The sequence below is a fragment of the Micromys minutus genome (assembly GCF_963924665.1).
Source record: "Micromys minutus genome assembly, chromosome: 12".
In the NCBI taxonomy this organism is placed as follows: Eukaryota; Metazoa; Chordata; class Mammalia; order Rodentia; family Muridae; genus Micromys; species Micromys minutus.
This window is the reverse complement of record NC_137981.1, coordinates 50,070,932-50,096,695: the sequence shown is the minus strand read 5'-3', so window position 1 is coordinate 50,096,695 and position 25,764 is coordinate 50,070,932. Positions and strand designations below refer to the sequence as shown.

The 25,764-nt window shown below is 39.5% G+C and overlaps 1 protein-coding gene across 4 annotated transcripts in view; it reads right to left on the bottom strand.

Moving 5' to 3' along the window:
• The window catches only part of XPO7 (exportin 7), a gene marked incomplete at its 3' end in the record, with an annotated part of 88,046 nt that extends 62,668 nt beyond the window's left edge, over positions 1–25,378 (bottom strand). For all 4 annotated transcript variants that reach the window (XM_080926354.1, XM_080926352.1, XM_080926353.1 and 1 more), the window contains exon 1: positions 25,247–25,378. In XM_080926354.1, coding sequence (XP_080782480.1) covers positions 25,247–25,264 — 18 coding nt within the window. In that variant the 5' untranslated portion in view covers positions 25,265–25,378. The remainder of the gene's footprint in view (positions 1–25,246) is intronic.
• Positions 25,379–25,764: the final 386 nt, after the last annotated feature.

Sequence of the window (25,764 nt, the reverse complement as noted above, 5' to 3'; positions counted from 1 at the left end):
GTGTGCTAAACTTCTTTCTCAGTGGATTGTTGTGGAGTCTCCTGAATCAAAAGCTCCAGTGTTACCTGCTGAGATTATACAGGATAGTTTTGTATACACAGTTCACAGAAGTCATTAAATAAATTTACTGAATAAAAGTTCTTATCTAGGAGCTGGAGAGACAGCTTGCTCAGCATGGATCACAATCGTCTGCCATGTAGTTGCAGGGGAATCCAATGCCCCCTTCTGGCCTCCACAAGGCACCCACGTGGTACACAAACAGACAAACACACGCCCGAATAAAATAAATATAATTTTAAAAGTCTTAAATTTAAGTTACCAATAAAATACTTTACATTAAAAAACCCACAAACAAACAAACAAACAAAAAAACAAATCAAAGACTTTGGCCAAAGATGCTGACTCATTCACTGATTAGCATTTCTGAAATAAAGTACTTGACTTTGATCAACAAACACGTGACATTACATTTTATGTTTCATCCAACTGCTCAATATCGAAGGATATTCTGAGATTTTTTTATATTTATCAAATACATTACTGTTTCCCAGATAAAATATGTCTATTGACATTTCTGGTTTGTTTCAAATCTCTCATGAATGTGGTTGTGGACTCTTAAAACCCAAACATTCCTAAAACATGTTGGCAGAATGATGGCAAATCTGAAAGATAAGCCTTGGCTACATAATGAAACTGTCTTAAAAACAGAAAGTTAACCCCTCCTAAAGTAGTTCTGAATATTCAGATCATATTGATCTCAAATTCTCAGCAGTACATATTTTTACAACAATCATGTTAACTTATTCTTTGTTTAATGAGTTTATAACTCTGATTTGTAATTTTAATTATTCTTCTCTCATACATTATTACATCAGTTATTACATCTCATACATTACACAACCAGCTTCTTCCCCGACTCCTCTCAGTTCTTTCTCCCGCCTAACCTCTCCCAGATCCACTCCTCTTTAAAAAACAAAACAAAATAGAGCAGGCTTCCAAAAGATATCAACCAAACATGACACAAGCTACAATAAAACTAGACATAGACCCTTACGTTAAGGCTAGACGAGGCAACCCAGTAGGAGGGAAAGGGTCCTAAGTAATGGTAAAAGGGTCAGAGACACCCCCAACTACCACTGTTGGGAGTCCCACAAGAACATCAAACCACACAACTATAATGTACAAATATGCAGAAGACATAGCTCAGACCCATACATGGTCTGTGTTTGCACTTCAGTATGAGTTTATACTTACTTGATTACAATATTCAATAACTTTGAATCTGTAAGTGGTGCATACATATATGCATGCATGCAGCCAATAACTGAATTTGGTTATTTTGTTTTGTGAGACAAGGTAGGTCTGCTTGGAACTCACTATGTAGCCCAGGCTTTGAACTCAAAGCAGTTCTGACATAGCCTCCCAAATGCTTGGATTACTGGCAAGAATCACCAGGCCTAAATACAGACTTCTTCATTATAAAAGGTCTGTGGTACTTGGGGAGAAATGAGAACTCTCATTTTAGTTTAACCCCCAAAATAGGAGGAAACAACGTAAGGAATAGTATGCCTGTTTAACAATATAACCCATCCCTTAGTATTACCAAAATTTATTTTTCTATCTTAAAATTCTTTTCTTCAAACATATGTATTGCAGCAAACATACACTTGTAAAAAAATGTGCTGGGAGGAAGAAAAATATGTGCTCAGTTATAGCAATCCAAAGAGTAAAGGGGCTTACATATTTCTCAGACAACAAGAAAGAGTATTTTGGAACATACTGTCAATCACTCCACAACTCTTAACATTACAATCCTAAATATTTTATTTAACTGATGACTTTCTAAAGGAACAGCCATAAAAAATCAAGTTCTTAATTTCTGATGAGTCAAGGAAAGCCATACTGTGCGCCAGATACTTAAAAACATGTTATTTCCAATTTTTTCTTCAAATTACAAACAAGAAGAGTGCCGAATATATACAAAATCCTCTGGCTTAAAAGTTTTCAAAAATATAGTTAACAGACTCCTGGTGCTTCCTGAGATTTCCAAAATGTCTCTAAAAACCCAAGCTACTGTACACAATGGCACTAAAATATGTTATCTTTTTGTTGTACTGACACTTGCACAAATGGTACAGAAAAGACACTAAAGCAGTGATAGATAAATCCAATGGTACTTAGAGCAAACCGACAGTGACTTCAAAGCATATGGACAGTTTCTGAATTCTTGGCTGCCACCCATTCCTTTAAAGCAAAATAAAAATGTAGCCAGTTTTACTTGAGATTGTGCTTGATGGAGAAAAAGTACTTTTACTAAATCTCAATTGTAAGGACCAAAGAAATGACTCAGTGGTAGAGACACTGGCTGTTGATGACCTGCGTTTTGATACCTGGGATCCACACAGTATCATGTGGACCACACTCACATCCTGTTTTCTGACATAATTAGTAGTGCAATTAAAACACTGATATAAAATATTTGTATGTAACAATATGAGAATTATAAAATATTTCTTCAGACCATAGGTTTTCACTTACAAGGAATGGATGTTCAGAAAAGGTTTTAGATTACACAATGCAACTAACTTTCACAAAACTATCACTTGCAGTATACCCAAAACAATCTGCAAAGGCTATTAAAATTCTCTTCCCTTTCCATTACAATATTTGTTCGTGAGACTGTACTCAATACAATGAATGTATCATCATAGGCTAAATATGAGAGTGAACATGAGAATTCAGTTGTATTCTATGAAGCTAGATTTGGAAGAAGTTTACAAAAACTGAAACACCAGGAGGCTGAGGTAGGTGAGATCTTAAGGCCAGTCTGGGTTATTTAAATACTAAATTAAATCAAATTTGGCAACAAGTGCCTTTACCTGATGAGCCATCTCTCTGGCCAGGGTATACCTCAATTCTTTAATTTTAAATTATGTGTGGTATGTTCACAGGGGTGCAAGTGCCCTCAGAGTCCACAAGAGTGTGCTGAATCCCTGGTAGCCAAACCCTCTGCAAGGGCAGTACATACACCCCCACCTTCATTTTTGGATCAGACTAAAGGTAGATTTATTATGAAAAAGTGACAATGTGGGAGGGGAGGGGCTCCAAAGAGGGAATCCTCAACAGTACCATCTTCACCCACTGAGCCACCACACCGGCTGTTTCAATTCTTTGCCATGTCAGCTTTGTGGACAATACACATTGATTCCTACCTTGCTTGAAGTTGACCAATTATTTTATTATGCTTTTAAGTATCAATAAGAACTAATGGACCTTGACCCACATGTTTAGATAACAAACTTAGATTAAATGTGTTTCCTAATTATATTCTTTAAAAAAATGCCTAAATGAGCAATCTGACCAGGGAAGCAGGGACGCTAACTGTAGATCCTCTGGCTTCTCTAAATTCAATCTCAGGTCTCATCTCCAGCTCTTCAACAGATCACCAGCTGTGGCCACTGTGGTGGTTTGAATAAAAATGGCCCCCTTAGGCTCATCTATTTGGATGTTTAATCATCAGCACTTTATTTAAGGATTAAGAGTTGTGGCCCTGTTGGAGGAAGTATGTCACTAAGAGTGGGCTTTCAAAAGCCCATCCAGGCTCAGTTCTACCTCTGTGACAATGCTACTCACAGCTACTGTTCCAGTGCCCACAGGGCAGCCACCATGCTTCCTGCCAGGATGATAATGAACTAAATTTCTGAAACTGTAAGCAAGCTCCAAAAAAAGGTTTACAACAGCTGCCTTGGTCGAGGTATAACCTTCACACTGTTTTTCAGGGCATCTTCACATCAATAGAACAGTGACTAAGTCACTCCCTCTTCCCAATCTCCAGTGGATCACACAGATCTCCTAATTCGCTCTCCTCACTCATTGTTTTATCTCAGACTTCAACTCTAGCAGGCACTCCCTTGGAACCCACAGGCCACTCTGCAGAGAAACAGGTTGGCCACTTGCAGACCTTCAACTCTTCCTCTATTCCCCTACTCTTATCCCCAGCCCTGTAGTAGCTCTTCTGCTATGGTCTCTGTTTAGTCTCTGTCCCCATTTTCAGGGGAATAAGCAGAACCTGGTGGAATACCCAGCTCTCCTTGCTCCGGTAGGCCCCTCAGCCCCAGCTAGTCCATCCCATTCCTAAATCTTAGTTCCCCAATATCCAGAAACACGTTTTTACCAGAAACTTTCACTAGCTTCACCTATCAGGATCCCAGAAGAAATTCTTACCAGGTAACAAAGACACCACACTCTCCTAAGAACCAGAGAGGAAACAAAAACCAAGGAACAAAATATCCACCAAACAAAGACAAGCACAGCTATCAGCACCTAGAATCAGTCTTCCCAATTCCAGATGCCTAGATAAAAGCCTAAGAACACAGCCAGTAACAGCCAGAACAGTGTGTCTCCACTGGAGACCAGCAACCCTACCACAGCAGGCCCTGAGTATTCCAACATAGCTGAAGCACAAAAAAAAAAAGGCCTTGAAATATCATTTATGAATATGCTACAGGTCCTTAAACAGGAAATGAATAAATCTCTTAAAGAAAACAACAAAACAAAAACAGTAGAAGGAATGAAAACAGTTCAAGACCTGAAAGTGGAAACCTACTCAATAAGGAAAAAACTCTAACTGAGGAAAATCTGGAAATGAAAAATTTAGAAATTTGAACAAGAACCACAGAGAAAAGTCTCACTAGATGGAAGAGAGAATCTCAGACACTGAAGACAGGATAGAAAAAAAATGGGTACTTCGATCAAAGAAAATGTTAAATCTAAAAAATTCCTGGCATAAAAAAATCCAGGAAGTCTGGGACAATATAAAAAGTTCAAGAATAACTGTAACACACACACAAATACAGAAAAGAAAATAAACCCAACTTTTCTCTGCACCTCAAACAACTTTCCTTCAAAGCTGACATACTCAGACACAAAGCAAATCTCAATGGATACAAGGAAATTGAAATAATATCCTGCATCCTATCTTAGCACAGATTAAAGTTGGATATTAACAGGAGGAAGAAGAGAAGCTTACAAACTGATGGAAATTGAACAACCCACTACTGACTGAAACATGGGTCAAGACAGAAATTGAGAAAGATTTTAAAGCTTTCTAGAACTGAATGAAAAGGAATTAACATACTCAAACTTATATGATACAGTGAAGGTGGTTCTAAGGGCAAGTTCATAACACTAAATGGCCACATTAAAAAAAAAAATCGAGATGGCACACTAGTAACAGCACCCCTGAAAGTGCTAGAACAAAAATTAGAAAACACACCTGAAAAAGGAGTAGAAGGCAAGAAGTAATCAAACTCAGGGTTAAAGGGGTGGGGAGGGAATAACAACAAAAACAATAGAAAGTATTCATGAAAAAAGTTGGTTCTCAACTAATAAAATCAGAAATGAAAAAGGGGACATAAAAACACTTAGGGAACCCAGACATATTTTAAAACCCTGCAATCCACCATATTGGAAAACCCAAAATCATCTCTCAAAGTTAAGTGAAGATTAAATAAGAAATTTAAACTGACCTAATACCCCTAGAGAAATAAAAGCAGTCATTAAACGTCTCCCAACCAGGACTGGAGAATGGCTCAAGGGTTAAGAAAAAGTCTTCCAAACAAAATAAACCTAGGGCCAGATAGTTTTAGTTAAGAATTTTACAAGGATTTCAAAGAAGAGTTTATACCAATACTCCTCAAATTAATTATCCTACCAAATAGAAACAAGAAACATTTCCCAATTTATTTTTACAACCACATTTACTCTAATACCCAAACCACATAAGGACCCAACAAAGGAAAAAAAAATTACAGGGGCTGGAGAAATGGCTCAGTGGTTAAGAGCACTAACTGCTCTTCCAGAGGTTCTGAATTCAGGTCCCAGCAACCACATGGTGGCTCACAATCATCTGTAATGAGATCTGATGCCCTCTTCTGGTGTGTCTGAAGACAACGACAGTGCACTTATATAAGAAATAAATATCTTTAAGACTTGCAAACTGAATCCAAGAACACATCAAAAGGATTATCCACCATAATCAAGTAGGCTTTATCCCAGAGATGTAGGGATGTTCAATATATGGAAATCAACAAATACAATCCACTATATAAACAAATTGAAAGAAAAAACCTACATGATCATCTCATTAGATGCAGAAAAAACCTTAAACAAAGTTAACACCCCTTCATAATAAAAGTTCTAAAGAAATTAGAGATACAGTCTGGCGGTTCCTCAGAAAATTGGACATAGTACTACCTGAAGACCCAGTTATCCCACTTCTGGGCATATACCCCAGGGACGCTCCAACATACAAGAAAGATACATACACCATAATGTTCATAGCAGCCCTATTTATAATAGCCAGAAGCTGGAAAAAACCCAGATGTCCTTCAGTAGATGAATGGATACAACAATTGTGGTATATTTACACAATAGAGTACTACTCAGCTATAAGAAACAATGACTTTATGAAATTCTTAAGAAAATGGATGCACCTAGAGAATATCATCCTGAGTGAGGTAACCCAGTCACAAAAGAACAGACATAATATATAGTCACTGATAGTTGAATACTAACCCCAAAAAGCTCTGGACACCCCAGAAATAACTCACAGACTATATGAAGTTCAAGAAAAACAAAGCCCCCCCCCAAAAAAAAGAAAATGAAAAACCATTATGCTTAATCTTTACACACCAAGAAAACTTTGACTATTTCCAGGTTGCATCTTGTTTTACATGTACTTTATGCTCATTGTAACTAGTAAGATTTTAATGCATACAATCAAACCTTTAAAAAAATCAAGTACTGATGAAAATGTATTCATATACTTTTATGCAAAAATGCTTTTAAAATCTGTACACTTCTCTTTGTTTTTTTAAAATAAAGTTGTTCAATTAAAAAAAAAAGGTACTGAGGTCAATGAATGACTTGCAAGAAAATTGTTACAAAGCTAGACCTAAGTGATGAAGAGGATAAGAGAAGAGAAAGTAATAGCAATAGTAATTCTTTCTCTAACACACACACACACACACACACACACACACACACACACACACACACACCAGCAATCATAAGAATAATATATTAAGAAACCTTTTGGAGAGAGATTAGAAAGTGAGGAAAGTTGACTTAGCAATAGACAAGCAAAAAAAAAAAAAAAAAAATAGAGATACAAGGGACTTATTTCAATATAATAAAAGCATAAAGAAAGACCATAACCAACATCAACTTAAATGGAGAGATGATCAAAGAAATTCCATTAAAATTAGGAACAAAACAATGTTGTCCATTGTAGGTTTAGATGTTTTAAAATATATTTTAAATAAATATATATAAAAATCTATATTTAATTAAAAAATATAAATCTAATTTGTGTTGTCAGGATATCGGTAGTTTAGTTTATACAAATTAGTAGTGTCAGCTCAGTCTACTTGTAAATACCATTTATGAATCAGCAACAGCAGGACTAGCAAACACCATTTATGAACATCAGGCTGCTCTAGAAGAAATCTTAAGGCTCTGCTAATTTGACTGACTCTGGCAGGGGTGTCAAGAAACAGCCATTAGAAGTTTTTGGGTGCTTGTTCTCTATGAAGTTATGACCATGGTAAGGTGTGCTAATACCACCCAGCATCAGCAAGGCCTAACCATGATTAGTAAAGAATGGCAAGGCACACCAATACCATTCAGTATGCTCCACTATCTGTTGGGCTTTACATATATATATATATCCTTTCTAAACATCACATGTTCTCTCAAGCATTCACTCTAGCAAAATATCACATATCCTTTTTCTAGGCTGTCTCCAGAGAAACATTATAGGTCTGTTTTTAGTAAAACATCTGCTTCAGCAAAAACATCCTCTTATAAGACAGTTATTTTTTTTAAAAAACATCACATGATACAACTAAGTTTCTAAAATAAATAAACTTCAGTCCACTCTCTTCGTACCTATAAGAGTGCTTGAAATCTTAGCAAGAGCAGTAAGAAAACTGAAGGAGCTGGGTGTTGGCAGGCAAATCTGAGTTCAAGACCAGTATTGCCCACTGAGTGAGTACCAAGACAGCCAGGGCTGTAAGAGAAAACTGGTCTTAACACACACACACACACACACACACACACACACACACCCCAAACAACAAATAGACTAAGAAAGAAATTAGGGAAACAATGTCTTCCAAAACAGCCTCAAATAATATAAAATATCTGGGGGTACCCTAACCAAGAAAATAAAAAATCTGTATGATAAAAATCTTTAAGATATTGAAGAAAGAAATTGAAGATGTCTGAAGATGTAAAGATCTCCATGCTCATGGATCAGCAGTATTAACATTAATAAAAATGTCCATCCACCAAAAGCAATCTACAGATTCAATGAAATCCCTGTAAAATTTCAAAACAATTCTTCACAGACCTTGACAGAACAATTTTCGGCTTCATACGAAAAAAAATCAGGATAGCTAAAACAATCCTCAATTATAAAAGAACTTCTGGAGGTATCACAACCCCAGATTTCAAGTTGTACTACAGAACAATAGTAATACAAAACAGCATGGTATTGGTACAAAAGCAGGCACAGTGATCAACGGAATCAAACTGAAGACTCAGGACCAAGTTCAATTCTAAGCACTCACGTCAGACACCTCACAACTGCATAACACCAGTGGTAGATCAGATACCTCTGGCTTTCCTCACTGCTTATACTCACAGTCTCTCTCTCTCTCTCTCTCTCTCTCTCTCTCTCTCTCTCTCCTCTCCCTGCATTCTCTCTCCTCCCCCCTCTCTTTCTCTCTCTCTCCTCTCTTCTCCCCTTCTCTCTCTGCATTCTCTCTCTTCTCTCTCCTTTCTCTCTCTCCCATCTCTCTCTCCTCCTCCCTCTCTCCTCTCCCCCCTTTTTCTCTCTCTCTGCACTCTCTCTCTTCTCTCTCTCCTTTCTCTCTCTCCCCTCTCTCTCCTCCCCCTCCTTTCTCTCTCTCCTCTCTCTCTCCCCCCCTCACTCACTTTATTTTGGACTATTTTCCTTCTGTTTGTTTGTATTATTAAACTCCAATGTGTTAGTTTTATCTTATATTTTATTATTTGTTGGAAGTCTGTTAGTTTTCCTTTTCTTTTTTCCATTTTGGTTTTTTAATCCATGTTCTAAAATTGTATTTTTTTTAATGTTGTAATAAGGGCTCAAAGAAAATCCAAACTTGCATATTTTCTGTAGTTTTCAACATGGAAAAAAAACTGTTTAGAACATCTATATTTTACATAATTATTAACAGATTATAAATTACCACAATTGAGCATACAAAAATTCATACTGATTACTTAGTCAACCAACTCTATTTGGGTATATGAAAGTTATTTCTAAAACAAATTAAATCCTATCTTACCAACAATGAAGTTCAAAAAGAAACTATATATCTAAAAATATTTACTCCTGGGCTGGAGAGATGGCTCAGTGGTTAAGAGCACTAACTGCTCTTCCAGAGGTCCTGAGTTCAATTCCCAGCAATGATATGGTGGCTCATGACCATCTGTAATAAGATCCAATGCCATCTTCTGGTGTGTCTGAAGACAGCTACAGTGTTCTCATATACATAAATAAATAAATAAATCTAAAAAATATTTACTCCTTGAAGACAATGGGCACATTGTATAGGTAAAATTCCCATTGTTTCATCAAAGAGGAAGAAAGACACCTAGAATCAGGTACCAACAACCTTCCTTGTTGCTTCAGGATACTTCAGCTTTTTCATGAGCCTCTACCGTCAAACCAAGTTAGTAGGCAGTGACTTCTAGTGGCCTTAGCATACCTTTCAGTAACTAATTCAAAAAATGGAATATCTGTGCCACCAGCTGGCAGGAATTGCAAAGGGGCACTGCAGTGACAAGGAGCAGTGATGGGAACAGAAAGGAGCATCACTGGAATCTAGAAGAACTAGATATGTTTGAAATGGACACTAAGTCCAGCTTATGCACAACATCAGTTAAATGTCTTTGCTATTATACACGAGCACTAACAAATTTCCTCTTTTGAGAAGAAAAGAAATCAAAATGCTTCAGCTTGAATGCAATGGTTCAAGATACTTTAAAAATCAAATCGTTTTTTTTTTTTTGTTTGTTTGTTTTGTTTTGAGCCAGGTCTTACTATGTAGCTCTGGCTGTTGTGGAACTTACTATATAGACCAGGCTGCCCGGGAACTCAGAGATCTGCCTGCCTCTGCCTCCCAAAGGCTGGGGTAAAGCAAAAGAGTTTGTCACCATGCTTTTCTTCAAGTTTGTTTTAAAGAATAACTTTCTTACACTCAAATAAAATTGTAATGTAGTAAATGCAATCAATATGTATTTGTGTGTGCTTCATAGTGATAATTTACAATCTATAAATAATTGCATAAATTATAGATATTACTCTAAACAGTTTTCACACATGTTGAAAACTACAGAAGATACGCAGGTATGCATTTTCTTTGAGACCTTGTTATGCTTACCATTAAAGAATATAATACAATTTGGAACATAGATTTGATGACGCCTGAGTGTATCAAGACTGACCTAGGGCTTATGATAGAGTAAACTCTTGTTTTTGTTTTGCTTTTTTAAAAAGCATTTCAGGGGCTGCAAAGTTAGTTCATAGGTAAAGAACATTGACTATTATTCCAGAAGACCTGGATATGATATTCAGCACCCACACTGTGGCTTACAACCATCTGTAACTACAATCCCAGGGAATAGATCTGCTGTCTTCTTGTGGCCTCCAAGGGTATCAGGCATGCACATGATACAGACATTACAAATCTACACAAACACAAATAATAAGAACTTAAAACATTTTAATTAGAATATTAAAACCATATACTTACTCACTCATGAATGTATACCTATGTGCTATGGTGCCCATGTGAAGCTCAGAGAATAACTACAGGAGTCAGTTTTTTCCTTCTAGCATAAATGCTCTGGCAGCACCTTTATACACTGAGCTATCCTGTGGGCTCCAGTGTAAGTTTTGACTGTGCTAAGACACTTACTTGTGTAAGAGACATTAAGTTAAACAGTGAACAGCAGCACAGTAAACCACTCAGCTCTCAACTCTCACTTGCATTTTACCCTTAATACCACCTAGTAAGGAAGGTATTATTTTATACCTTCAAACCTCCCTAACAGTACCACCAACTGACCAAGTATTCAAGTGCAAGAGACCATGGGAACATTTGTCATTTAAACCAGAGTTTAAGATTAAAACTTTAATCCTGGCTCTCTTTGGTTATATGGCTTTGAGTAAAAAGATCACATCATGTTCCAAATAGTTTGTTAATCTGGAAAAAGCTTGAAATAAAAAAATATGAAAATACTCTGCAAATTAGACTGAGTGAGTCAGGTGTGGTGTGGTGCACACCTTCAATCCCAGCACTACCTAGGCAGAGGCAGAAGGATTTAAGACTGTTAACCCATCTGGATCTACACAGTCGATCTATCAGGGCCACACAGAAGAGACCCTGCCTTAGCAAGTAAATTAAGTAAGCAAGTGAGCGAGTGAGCGAGCATTGGGTTCAGCAATATGAAAAATTAGTTAGCTTTAAGTTTTCCTGCCACAAACATCAACAGCTGGTATTTAAATAAGATCAGCAGAAAAGTTCTTGCCTGGCATGAATAAGAAACTGTTGAACTGATCCCCAAGATCCCACACAAACAAGCAGACAGACAAAAACTTAGGCCATGCACACTCGAAGTAAAATACCAATCTTACGGTTGTTGTTCTGGAAAACAACAAAGGATGGGGTGGAAGAAAAAGGGAAGTCACAGGTATAGGAACACACACATGGGGGGCAGGTAACTCTCATGGAATAAATACTGAGAAAGGAAGCCTGCATCACAAGGACAGAGATATAGATTCCAGACAAAGGTTAAGAAGACTATACTACCAAAATCTAAGACACTTCTTGGGGGTAGGAGGAACAAGACTAGATCTTGATTCAACATGATTTTCAACAGATACAATCAAACCCAACAAAACATACAGTTCTTTTTTATACAAATAGCAACATAAAATAGATTTGATCAAAGAATTTAAATGTTCTTAATGAAAAGTTTAGGTTACTGTAAGATACTAGGATATTAAGAACCAATTTGAATTAAAAATTAGGTTAAGCACACACATGCTAACATATAACTTAAGTACGTAGGTGGGCCATTTCTAGTCTGAAAACCCAAAGTACAAAACTTTCTAAAGGCTGATATGAACCCACAAACAGCAAATTCTGTAAGTGACCTTAGGTGAGGGTTCATAGTCCAACTACACTGAAAAGACTGGATAACTAGACTATATGCAAAAAGTAATACAGAACAAATTTTATGCTTAAACTTCAGTCTTATCTCTAAGATCTTATAAAATATAAGACCTACATTCCAAAATGCAAAACAAAACAAAACAACAACAACAAAACCTACACACACATCTGAAATATTTCTGGTGCTAAGCCTTTTGAAAATAGTTACCATAACTAGTGCAGTGCTAAGAGATTATCACGAAGAAAAAAGACATTTTATTGAAAGGCAGTCTATTTACTAATGCAAATGTCCTTATTTTAGCTCTTTCTTGTTTGTTTTTTTGAGACAGGGTCTCTCTACATATCCCTAGAATTCAAATTCACTATGCAGATGAGGCTGGCCTGCAACTCAGAAATTCACCAGCCTCTGGTATTAAAGATGTGTGCTATCACAACTGGCTTAATATTTCTTTTTTTATTTTTTACTTTAATTTTTTGGTGTTTGGAGACAGGGTTTCTGTCTCTATGTACCTCTGACTGTTTTGGAGTCTTGAACTCAGAGACCCACCTGCCTCTGCTTCTTGAGTGCTAGGATTAGAGGTGTGTGTCACCATGACCTGTTTTATACTATTTTTTAAAGAGCAAATTCTAACAAGAAGTCAAGTTGAAAACTTTTTTTTTTAATTAGTCACACAAATAATGATAATTTGTTTTGGCATACACTTAATAAAGTTCTTAACTCTTTTTGCTATTATAATACCCTGCAACTGAAATTCAGATGGTACACAAATTTGAGAGTTGGCTCAGTGGGTAAAAAGCAGTGGCTGCTGTTCTGGAGGACTTGGATTCAGTTCCCAGCACTCAAAATGGCAGCCTGAAATTCCAGTTCCAGGGATCCAATGACTTCTTCTGGCATATGTGGATACTATACACATATGTTGTATGTATACATCAATGCAGAAAAGCACTCAGTACACATAAATAAATAAATCCTATTTCATTTTCCCAACAGCTATTACTCAGATAAATACAGATATATAGTAAAATTATTGCATTCACAAATGAAAGATTCCAAATATTCAGCTATGAGTAAACAAAAACACCAGTAGATTGGAAGAGATGTGTTAACTTATATACCCATATACTAATAAAAATAAAATACTCAACATGAAGCAAACTACTGTTCTATACTCAACATGAAGCAAACTACTGTTCTACATAATTGTTTGTTTACTTATACACTTAAAATTTTTTTATTTTAACTTTATGTTTATGGGTGTTAAAATGGTGTGTCATGTATGTAGTTGGTACCTATGGAGGCTAGAAGAGGTGTTGGGTCACCTGGAATTGGAGTGGGACAGTTCTAATTCATTATGTGGGTGCTGGGAATAGAACCTGGTCACCTGGAAGAGTAGCTAGCACTCTTCAACCACTGAGCCACCTCTCTAGCTCCCGTATCTGTTTAAAAACAAGGGTCAGGACAATATTTTAATGTTAAAAAAAAGTACATGTGCCCAGGGAACTAGTGATTTATAAAGCTTTGAAGTCTCAAAAGTACAGGAATTTTCAAATTATAGTACAGATAGAGAACAGTAAAAATACTAACATAAAATGGTTAAGAGCACTAGTTGCTCTTCTAGAAGACTGGGGTTTGACTCCTAGCATCTACATGGTAGCTTAGGATTGGCTCTATGTCTACTCCAATGCCCCCTTTTAGTCTCTACAGGCACTAGACATGCTTGTGGTACAGAGACATACATTAACACAAATTATCTGTACACATAAGACATTAATAAAAAAATCCACCAAAATGAGAAGGCAATTTACGTCTCTTCTAAAGTCCTAGAATGTGATTTCTGCCTACAACCTTGGCAGAACAGTATGACAGGATATCCTACACAAAGTAATACTTCCATACTCCATAGAAACATGTCCTTGATTCCCAAACAGCTTAACAGCCAACTAACTTTCCTTGAATGCTGACTTTTATTTCTTTAGACTCATATCACATACATAATGAACAACCTACAACTTTGATACTAGCTGCTAGTATTTTAAGACTTAGAATCTCCTCTGGCCTACTTACATGTTGCCTAAGTCCTGATATAAACATTTGAAAGTTAGGAAGAATGAAAGAAAAGACAAGAGATATAGGCACAAAAAAGGACACAGAGTTCTTACTGACATAAAAATCTACAAGAAAGCTGCTCATTTCTCCTTATCTCTTCCCATGAGAAAACCCTGAACACACTCTGAACTCTTTTAAAAAACGTAACAAGGCAGAAGCATATGAAAATTCAAAACAGAACATTAAAGAAAAAAGATAAAAGAAATCACAAATACTTAATCTTAGAGCACTGTACTTTGATTCTGAGAAGGAAAAAAAAAATAGCATAGTTCCATATTTATTCTCTTTAAAAAAAAGTGAGAGAATCCCAAGTAGATATTTCTTAAGAGGCTTGGCATACATACCCCACACAGTTCTGGTTCCTCTTAGTTTCTGGAAATCTAAAGCATTTTCACTTCATTTTTCAGACTTACACTGCTGTATAAACTATGAAAAGCACTTTTCAGGAAAATTAAGACCAGACAGATTGTGATGTCAAGGATTTAAAAGAATCTTCTTATAGAAGTTTTAAAGAGAAGTCTTTTCTGGATATTTCTGAAACAAGTTGATGGGGGACAAGCAGAAAAGGTCAATATAGAAAAGGGAATGTTTTTCCAAGAGAAAAAAACAGGATGGGAAGGCTTGATAGAATTCTTGCTTATAACGTGTAAAGCCACGGATCCTAGAACAATGTCCATCCATCTACAGCATAAGATAAGTGGAAAGCAGTTGAATTACTTTTAGTTGCTGGGTAGTTTAGATAGCACAGAAGCAGGAAGACCTCTGTAAGATGGTAGCTAGCCTGTTCTCTACAGCAAGTTACAAGTTAACCAGGGTTATAGAACTGGAGTCCCTGACGAGAGCTCAGAAGACCTTATTGATGAAAGTGCAGCCCAGGCCCAGTTGCAGCAGGAGACACAGCACTTGGAGATGTTAGAACCATGGATGGGATGGCCAGCAGCAGCAGCAGCATTGTGGAGCCAGCAGAGTGTAGAAACAAGCTGCATCTGCCGCAGAGATTAGGGACAGAAAAGTGACCCAAGCCTCTGGAGGAACCCGAAAGCTCTTAAGTGAGCCCCAGACATTAGACACAGGTATTTAAACAGATGAAGTTTGGTTTAGATTTGTTTCATTGGGACTGTGCTCTGGCTCTGGTTCTTCCTTCTTTGAAGAAAGTGTTTAACTTGATTTTGATTTTATAGAAGCCTACAGTGGTCACCCACAATTAGACTGAATTTTAAAGAAACTGAAATTTAAAGTGTTTGAATTCATAAAGACTGTAGGACTTTTTAAGTTTGTAAAATGTTTTATATTGTAATGCTTATATTAATCTGTGATCTTGGAGATACACAAGAAAGGAAAGGTTGTGGCCTAAGAGTGATGAAATTTAAGTTTATTTAGAGGTTAGTTGTGCTGGCTAGTTTTATGTCCACTTGACTGATAGAAACTAGAGTCATAAAGAGGGAGCCTAGTTGAGAAAACGTCCTCCTTTTTCAAGCATTTACTTAATTAGTGATCAATATGGGCCCAGCCCACTGTGGGCTGACAAAGCCAGTAAGCACCCCTCCACTGCCTCTGCACCAGCTCCTGCCTCCAGGCTTCTGCCCTGTTTGAGTTCCTTCAATGAACAGTGATATGAAAGTGTAAGACAAGCCTTTTCCTGAATTGGACCTGGTGTTTCGTCATAGCAATTTTAACCCTAAGATACTACTATCGCAAACAACAACAACAACAACAACAAAAACCCCGAAAAACAAACAAACAAAAAACCCCAAAACACCCATGAGGGATTCACTCAAGTTCATTTGCTGTCAGCCATAAGACACTCAGCCAGTTGTAGAGATACACATTTTAATTCCAGCACTCAGTAGGCAGAGGAATGCTGACCTCTGAGTTTAAAGTTCTAGGACAGCCAGGGCTACTACACACAGAAACTGTCTTGAAGATGAACAAACAAAAAGGATAACAGGATAGGTGTACACGTGACCAGCTAGGCAGCTAACACTTTAACATATTTATAACATCTAAGGCTAAATGTCTTTTTTGACTATGAAAATATGAGCTGAACACAGTGGCACATGTTTGAAATGACAAAAAAAAAAAAAAAAAAAAAAAAAAAAAAAAAAAAAAAAAAGAAGGCTAAGGCAACACCATGAATTTGCAGATAGCCTGGGCCCACTTCATAGTAGAGCTTGTTTCAAAAGCCAAACAAACATACACAGAAAAAAATATGGATTCTAATCAAGCGTAGTAACTGAAAAGCAAACGCTGATGGGAATCTGTGTTCTGTGTTCAAGTGTGTGTAAGTACCCCAGACTCCATTCTTGAGACTCACCTTACTCACTGTTTCAGTGTTCTACTCATCCATGCTCCACTCAGCAGCTGAGAAAGATGGGGTCTGCTTTCTCTCTTTCCACATTATTATCACTACTAACTGGTTGAGACAGTTTTATTAAGGGAACGAGGGCCGAGAAAGCTACCTGCCACTGAGCTCTGGTGTACACACACTACAAACCACGCATGGATACTATACTTGTCAACTGTCTCCTACCTGGGTTAGTCTCTATTTCCTATCCCCAGGTAACATTCCCTCAGGCTGTTTGTCTCTGGTGTACACTACTGCTTCACTTCTTACCTTGTCTACACTGAGTCAGTTTTCTCCACATTTGCTAGTTTCTGCTACCTACCAGGTTTCTTCATGTTTTGGTCTCTTCTTACCATCAGCCTTACTCCTCACCTTACTTCTTTTTACCTCTATTTTCCAGAAATAATCCGGAAACACATAACTTTGCATATGGTACTCTCTGTTGGTGTGTACTCATCAACTTGGAGACTGCCAGGTACTTCAATGCCAGCCTGTTACTTAGGAAGTAGGTGACACATTTAGGGGACATCTGAAAAATGTCAAGATGTGAGAAGTTGTAACACTGTGACAAGTTATGTCTGAAATTAGAAATGGCAGAAGCTGTTTTAACATGAACTTTCTAAAAGCCTCTAAGACACCTTTATGTTTGTGACTTTTTTTTTTTTTACACCTATATAAAGAATATCACCTAGGTTTGCTTTGGCTAAGTTCTTTGAGCAAGAAACATTAAACTGATTTTTTTTTTTTAAGTTCTTAAATTTCGGTCTCTTGCTGCAGCAATGAGAGTGGGAGCACCTGGAGCTTGAGTTCGGAACAAGAATCCACGAGTTGTAAGAAAATGGCAGGAAAACCAGACATGGGGAAATCACCAGCTTTGATAAGGCCAAGCTGAAGCAAACCGAGACGCAGGAGAAGAACACCCTGCCGACCAAAGAGGAGTGAAATCTCCTAAAAGCCACCTGCAAGACGGACGCGAGCCACAAGCTGTACTGTGAACTGGGCACTCTGCGACGATGCCACCAGCCTGTGGGTCTCTGAAGGGAACCCCCCCCCCACTAATCAGACTGCCAAATTTCAACGGTTTGCCCTGGGATATTATAGAAAATTATTTGTATGATTGATGAAAATAAAACACACCTCGTGGCAAAAAAAAAAAAGTTCTTAAATTTCATTTATGAGTACACTGCTTCTTGTCATCACTTGGCCAAGAGAACGGAAGACAGTATAGGAAATAATCTTAAATAAGTCGCCCAATACATCTTTTTGTATTTATATACACCTGAAAGGATACTTTAGCTTATTTTTATTGGCATATGGACACACCACTTTTGAACTCATGTTCCACTTCTGCATATCCTTTGGTCCAAAAGCATACTTATTCTAGACTAGCACTGTTCAAAAGAAATGCCTAGGATAGGAGGTGATGGCTCAGATGATTAAAACATTGCCAGGCAAGAATGAGGACCTGAATCTGAATCCCCAGCACCCACACAAAAAGCCAAGTCAGTGAGAGGTACCTATAATTCCAGTGTGGAGGAGGCAAATACAAGAGTAACTGTGGGGCTTTCTGGACAGTGAGTATTGCCAAATTGGTGAGCTCCAGGTTCAGTGAGACCTTGTCTGAAAAATAGGGTGGACAGTGAAAGGAAAAAGAGATATCTAATTGTGAGGAAATCTAGTCTCCTCACACAGGGCACCAATGATGTGTATATAAAAAAGAAAAAGATGATGACCTGGGTTTCGGCACCAATGTTAGAAAAAGGATGAAGAGAGTGGGGGGATATGGCCCATGGAGGTGTGGCGAGGCCTGGGGCAAGAAGAATGCCTCTGGGGGACCCATGCTGGGAATCCCTTCTCCCTGAGGGACCAGTCACACAATGGTATAGTACAGAATAGAGTTTGTTTAGTTGGGGGGGGGGGGTTAAAAGGGCAGTAGAGGCAGAGACAGAGACAGAGAGGAGAATGGAGAAGTAGAGGAGTAGAGGCCCGCCATGAGCATGTGGAGAAAGAGAGGGGAAGGGAATGGGGAGAGGAAGGGCAAGGGGGTGGGGGAGAGCAAGAGAGGGTTAAGAGGGTAAGAGAACAAGAGAGAGAGAGGAGGGAGCAGGCAGCCCCTTTTATAGTGCTAGGTAACTGGGGTGGAGCATACCTGGCTATTGCCAGGTAATTGTGGGGTGGGGTTTACAGAATCCCAACAGACAGTGATTGAGAATGATACCCTACGTCTAGATACCTCTAGCCTGTAGATGGACACACACAACAAAATGACCATGAGAATGTAATTATTTTGTATTTGCATGATATATTATGACAGCAATTAGACACACAGTATGACTAAAGAACTTAATTTTAAATTTAATTGAAACAGTGACTTGTTGCCAGAGGATATCATCTGGACAGTGCAGTAGAAATCCCAGGATGGCACAGCAAAAAAAAAAAAAAAAAAAAAAAAAAAAGTATCAAGTAATTTCTGAGTTTGGTTCCTGCCAATCTGGGCTTTGGTTACAAACAAGCTGGGTTATTACTCACCCTTCCCAAAATTCAGGCAATAAAAGTGAGGTATGATATTTTCCCAAAGAAGATCTGCAAACTCCTGTGAAAGTTAAATGATGATATCCTTCTTCCCCTATCTTCATTAAGTCTTAGAGTAACAACCACTACACTCTTATCTAAATTTCCAATGGTTCTCCAGTCTTCTAGGAATAGCAAATCTTTATTTGCAGTCAATCCAATTCAAGGAAAATTCCATTATTAACATCTCTACAATACCTATCTTATAGAATGGCTCTGAATGTCAAACGAAAACACTATAAAATGGCAAGCACCTCAAGAACAAATAGTGCTAATGTGTAGGTAGTTTCTAATTCTATTTTCTCTCAAATACATCCATATAACTTTTATGGCAGTAAGAGTGCAGGCATACATAAAAGTACATAATTGTGTGAAGTAGTTAAGAGCCAAGGATATCGGAATTATTAAGGGTCTAGTTTTTGTGGTTAAATTCCTTTCCCTTCCAAATGACTTATGCTCCTGTCCTGGACAGTTTTATGTCAACTTGACATAAGCTAAAGTCATCAGAGAGGAGGTAACCTTAATTAAGAAAACCTTCATAAAATGGGGTTGTAGGCAAGCCTGTAGGGCATTTTCTTGATTAGTGATTGATGGAGGAAGGCCCAGCCTATTGTGGGTGGCACAATCCCTGGGTAGGTGGTTCTAGGTTCTAGAAAGCAGGATGAGCAAGCCACAAGGAACAAGCCAGTAAGCAGCACCACTCCAGATCCTCTGCATCAGCTCCTGCCTTCAGGTCCCTACCCTATCCGAGTTCCTGCCTTGACGTGGAATTGTAAGCCAAATAAACCCTTTCCTCCCCAGCATGCTTTTTGGTTTGTGTTGCTCTTTGCAGCAACACAAACTTAAATCAGCTCCCTCTTGCTATCTTCATTCTATTAAGATTTTCCTGTTTTCAAAGAGGCTATAAGTAAGAATGAACTGCACTCTTCAGACGTACTAGAATGTGAGGAAAGAGTAATTAATAAATAGTCTCATATTTAGAGGCATCAGCAGGGCTTCTGGGTACTGACAATATTAATTTGGGAGCCGGTCACAAAGAAATATTCACTTGATAAAATTTCATCAAGCTGAATAATGAAATTTCTTTACCTGTCTTTAGATAGACCATATTTTAGTAACTTAGAAAAGAAACAAAGATGAGTCACTCATACTGTATAGAAATCATTGGAGTTTGAAAAGTTATGTTTGTAAAACGGTGTATTAGGTGAGGCTGGTGGTGAAGAACTGAAGCCTCCAAACAGCAGGTGGTACGGAACTAAAGCCCTCACTCCAACCAAGAACCTACAGTGAACTGAGCCGATCAAAGAAGGTGCATTTGAAAGAGGATTCTCCATCCGCAGTCAAGCCTTGAAACTGCAGCCCCAGCTGACAGTGCAGATTGTACACCAGACCCTGAACCAGGACTACTGAGATAAGCCACTCCCAGGTCCCTGACCCTGAAAAAAATCTGTGAGATAAGATGTCTGGCATTAAATTAAGGAAAAAAAAATTCAAAACACTATCTTCTTTACACATACTGAAGGGAACAAAGTAGCTGCACCTCAAGAGAGCTATTAGCTTATTGGCTTAAACGAACTATTCTCCCTTCTTGAAGGGCAATGGTACCATATTGCTTCTAAAATCCAACCTGGACAGAAAATCCAGCTGGTTACTATGGAAGCTACTTCCTGTAAGATACAGACTGGGATCTTCTCAACCCAAATTATAGACTACTTCATCCTAGTCACACTCCATTTTACTGCTTACTGTTTGAATGGTACCATACACACATACATTGTTCTCAAGGCTTTCCTCACAAGAGGAAATAGCAAATAGCAGAGTTATCAAGTAAATATAAACAGGAGATTTAAGATAGACATATCTGCAAACATGTAAACAGAATAGCACCCCTGCAGTTCTAGCTATTTAGGAGGCGGAATAAGAACCACTTAAACCTGGGAGTTCAAGGCCAGCCAGGACAACACAAGGAGATCCTATGTCAAAAATAAAACAAATCCCAAACATTATTTTGTAAATTGTCATTTGAGAGGGATTTGGAGAAGGGAAATGTGTTCCCTCTGTCTCCACCTGTGTGGCTGAAGTCGGCTTTCTGATGCTTGTGCAAAGAAGACATGAGTACTTAGTACTTCAGCTTCAGGCTCCTGGGTCTTTCTCACTCTGAATCTTTTACACAATACAAACAGTAAGAATTTTGGTATTAATATGTTTAGTTGAAAACGTTACGAAAGTTACTATTTATTTTCATGTAGAGTTTTCAAAATGGACTTACTGTGCTCTCCTTTCCTTGCACACTTCAAAAACCTGAAACAATCACTTTTGCTATATAATCAGGCTAAATTTTTGGACTCTGTTAAATTTTAACCTGCCAGCTGTACTGATTCTTCATAACTTCCTAGAGTTACACTGGCAGTCAATATTTAATTACTGCACCTGAAATTTCAAACTAACCATGATTACTTTGCAGTCTTACATAGTTATAAAGCAGAGCTTAATAGCACATCAAAACTCCAGAATTATTCTTCTTATTAAATTTGTATGTCTAACACATGTACATATTAAGCAACCTATTTAATACATAACTATGCTGGATTCCTTCCTTTTTGTCTCAAATTCCTGTTGGCTATTAAAGTTAGCAAGTTCCTTCTTAATCTTTGCAGTATCACTGTTCTCTGACTTATCTTTATTTAGTTGCATTAACAAGCTAGTATGGGAAGATATTGAATTGCCACATCACCTCTACTTAACTTTATATAACATCCTCTCTTTTTCTCTCTGCCTATCTACCTACTTATCCATCCATCCACCCACCCACCCACACTTCCATCATGCTTGCATAGTTTTAGCCCCCCCCCCCAGTAATGGTTTGTAACTAGACGATTCAAGGTAGATCACACCTTTTAAGAAAATCATTACATTAAGGCCACTCTTCTAAAGGCCCTAGACTATGACAATAACAGGGCTCACAGACAAACCAAGTATTATAATTTTTCCATGACTAAAGTTTCACAGCACTTAAAATCTTCAATAAAACACAACCTGGCTCACACCTATAATCCCAGCAATTCAGAGATGGAGGGAGGAGGATCAGAAGTTCAAGGCCAACACTTGTCTACATAGGAAGTTTGAGGTCAGATGGGGACTCCATCCAGCTTCTCACACACATATCCAAAAGAACCCCAAGCCCCTACATACCTTAGAAAAATAATGTCTTAAGGTTTCAGAAGCCTTGAGAAAATCTGTCATAACACTTACTTGTCACTAAGAGAAAAAAAATTGTTCACTCTAGTGGTTCTACAAAAGTATAGATGTACTCTATAGTTCTACACATGCAGCTTCCCAGTCATCAGCTGTAGACTCCTTTATTAAGCTGTGTGGTCAATAGTGTGATCAGGTACCTTCTTCAGTGTTCTGCAGACTAGCTTCTAACCAACCTGGGGAAGAATGTCTTTTTCATGGGAAGGTTTTGGATTAAAATACTACTATAAAGAGTCTTAAATACCCATTTTAAGACTAACACTTAGCTTGTTAGTCTAATAAAACCCAGCACTCCAAATTAATTCAGAGTGACACATTATAGTCCTAAGCATGCTTCTCTTCCTTTAGAAGTTGATTAAGTTGGGCTGGAGAGATGTCTCGGCGGTTAAGAGCACTGACTGCTCTTCCAGAGGTCCTGAGTTCAATTCCCAGCAACCACATGGTGGCTCACAACCATCTAATCTACGAGATCTGATGCCCTCTTCTGGTATGTCTGAAGACAGCTACAGTGTACTCATATAAAATAATATAAATAAATCTAAAAAGAAACCAAAAACATTTTTGGGTAGATGGGAGAAAAAAAATCCCTTTAAAAAATGAGGACTTTTTTTGTGGCAAAAAGGCTATGAAGGTGGCTTTGATGCATTCTGGTATTCTAATTAGTAATGATAACATTATTTAAAACAATCCTGAACTGGATGCCCAGTTGGGAGAGGGTTAGACTGAAGATCTAAAGGTCCCTGGTTGGATCCAGGTTTCTCCAAGATTCTATTTAAAAAAAAAAAAAAAATAAATCCTGGACTGGAGGGCTCCCCGAACAGACACTTCTTTAGAAATAGAACCCATAGATAAATATTCAATTAAAAATTTAAAAAAATTTATTCTACATAGATGAGCGCTTGTGTGTATACCATGTGTGTACCTGATGCCTATAGAAGTCAGGTGTCTGGTCCCCTAGATATGGAGTTCTTGGTATCTGTGGGTAATCATGTGTGTGCTGGGAACCGTCTTCCTGACTCTCTCTCTATAGGCATATGCACAAGGATGTATATATAGTCTTGAAAGACTTCCCCTGCACTCTCCAAAGCACTGTTCATGAGCTCTATTCTCTAGGACCTGGGTTTTAGCCTTAGCACACTCAGAAAGTTCTAGAATACTCACTGCACATTCTACCCCTTCAGCAGAAGCTGGACTCAAAATTCAAAATAAATAAATAAATAAATAAAATCCTCGCTTCACCTGGGCTTACTTTAAGCAAGTCTCACAGCAGTTGAGCTTTGATTCTGTTCCCTTAAGTCCAAGACTACCTAGTTTTTTAAGATGAGAAAAAATTCACATGAACACCTTCATGCCTTGGTAGTAGAAACAGCTACTACCATACCTTCTACACTATTATTATCACTCGGTCTTGTTTTACTGCTGCTCCTGAAGTAGGCCACCACACTCACTGCTGCAGAACACAATCTTGTGGTCTTCTATTTGTGGTTAAGTTCTGCGATATAATTCTACCGTGATAAGTCCCTCCCACTCCAAAGTGCAACTCCACCAATCTCAAGCCTTCGAAGTGAGTATTTAATCAGTCTCTTCTCTGTCAAAGAAACAACTAGAAGTCTCACCATTCCACTTTCTTTGAACCTACTCGGCATAAGACTACTCTCTGAACTTGGGGAAAGATGCCACACTGCATGCAGAATAAAGGCGACTCTGCTCCCTAATCTTTATTTCCCAAAGCTCCAAACTGTGGGGTTTGTTACACAGAAAATCCGAAGGTTCCTGACAATGGATTTACATCAGTAACTGTCATAGTATCAGAAGCCCAGATAGCAAAAACTTTACTTAGTTTGCAAGAAACAGCTTGCACTTGCTCCAAGTACTACTGGGTTAGGTGTGGACTCCCCCCACCCCGGGCCCCCGGCCTATGTTATTCTATAAGGTAAACGTGGCTTGGCCCCAAAGCATCCCCCGCCCAGCTCCGGAGCGTGATCAAGACCCTTCTGAGGGCTGTCTGCACCCAACCCCAGCAGCTCTGGTTTCAGACACACCCCCCTCCACCCCGTGTTTCACTGGAGGTGTGGGCGCTCAACTCCTAGGCTATAGCAAGGGGGACGCGAGGGGAGGCGAGCAAGGCCTCAGCTCCCATTTTGGAGGACGGGGTGCTCGGGCCTCCTGGCTGTGCCAATGAAAAGTGGGAGCGGAGGTAGTTTCAGGGCAAAGGTAGAGGGCCAGACAGGGAAAGGGGTCCTCGGATTCGGGGGCGTGAGAAGGAAGGCGACAGGAAAGAGTCAGGAGAGCGGGGTTCTCGTGGTGAGGCTCTCTTTTTGTTAATCACGGAGGGCCAGCGGTGTGACCTGGGGGGCCCCTTAGGACAGTCAGCGTGGGGTCCTCTCCCTCCCTGTTTGGAGGGTTCCCCAAGGGTTGCGCGGAGGCCTCGGGCCGTGGCTGTACGCGCCCGCTGACCAGTCCGCCCTTCCAGCGCCTCGTGTGAGGCGTGGGGCCGGGTGGGAGGGGATGGAGGAGGCCCCCGGTCCGGGAGGCGGGAAAGGCCCTGCACTGCGGGACGGGCGGCGGCTCGGCGGCTCCGAGCGGCCGCGACGCGGCCTGTCGGGCCCCGGGCGGGCTCGAGCCCCGGGGCCCGCGTGCGCCCTGCACTCGGTGGCCCCGTTCCCGCGGCCGCCCCCTCCCCCGGCGCTCGCTCACCTGCACATGATCCGCCATTTTGCTCCATTCATGCTCCTCTCAGGCCCCCCCTCCCCCCCAGCGCGCACCTCGGCCGGGGCTGCTGCCGCCGCTGCCGCCGCCGTCGCCGCTGCGCCTGCGCGCTGGGGGCTCGGCGCTCTACGCTCGTGGCGTAGCGCCGCTCGGCTGCGCAGGCCCCGGCCGGCCGGCTTGGGTTGGAGAATGCGCAGCGTGGCTGGGACGGCGTAGAGGCGCGGGCAACGTCAGCGGCCCGGAGACGCCGAGTGGGAGGAAGCGGAGGGCCGTGGAAGCGCAAGGGAGGGGATCTGGGGTTGGGGGTGGGGGAGGACAAAGCTTTGTTTACATGGGTTTTAAAGGGGCCGCGCTCCAACTCGCGCGCGGGCCAGCACCGCGTGGAAGTGGACCACGCTGCCTGTCTTTCCGTGTGCTGTCAAGGCTCCACCCTGCACTCTGCACCCGGGGTATTGCCTGTCCACGTGCGGCCTCCTTGACTTGCTTCTGGACGTTCCTGCCCCAGG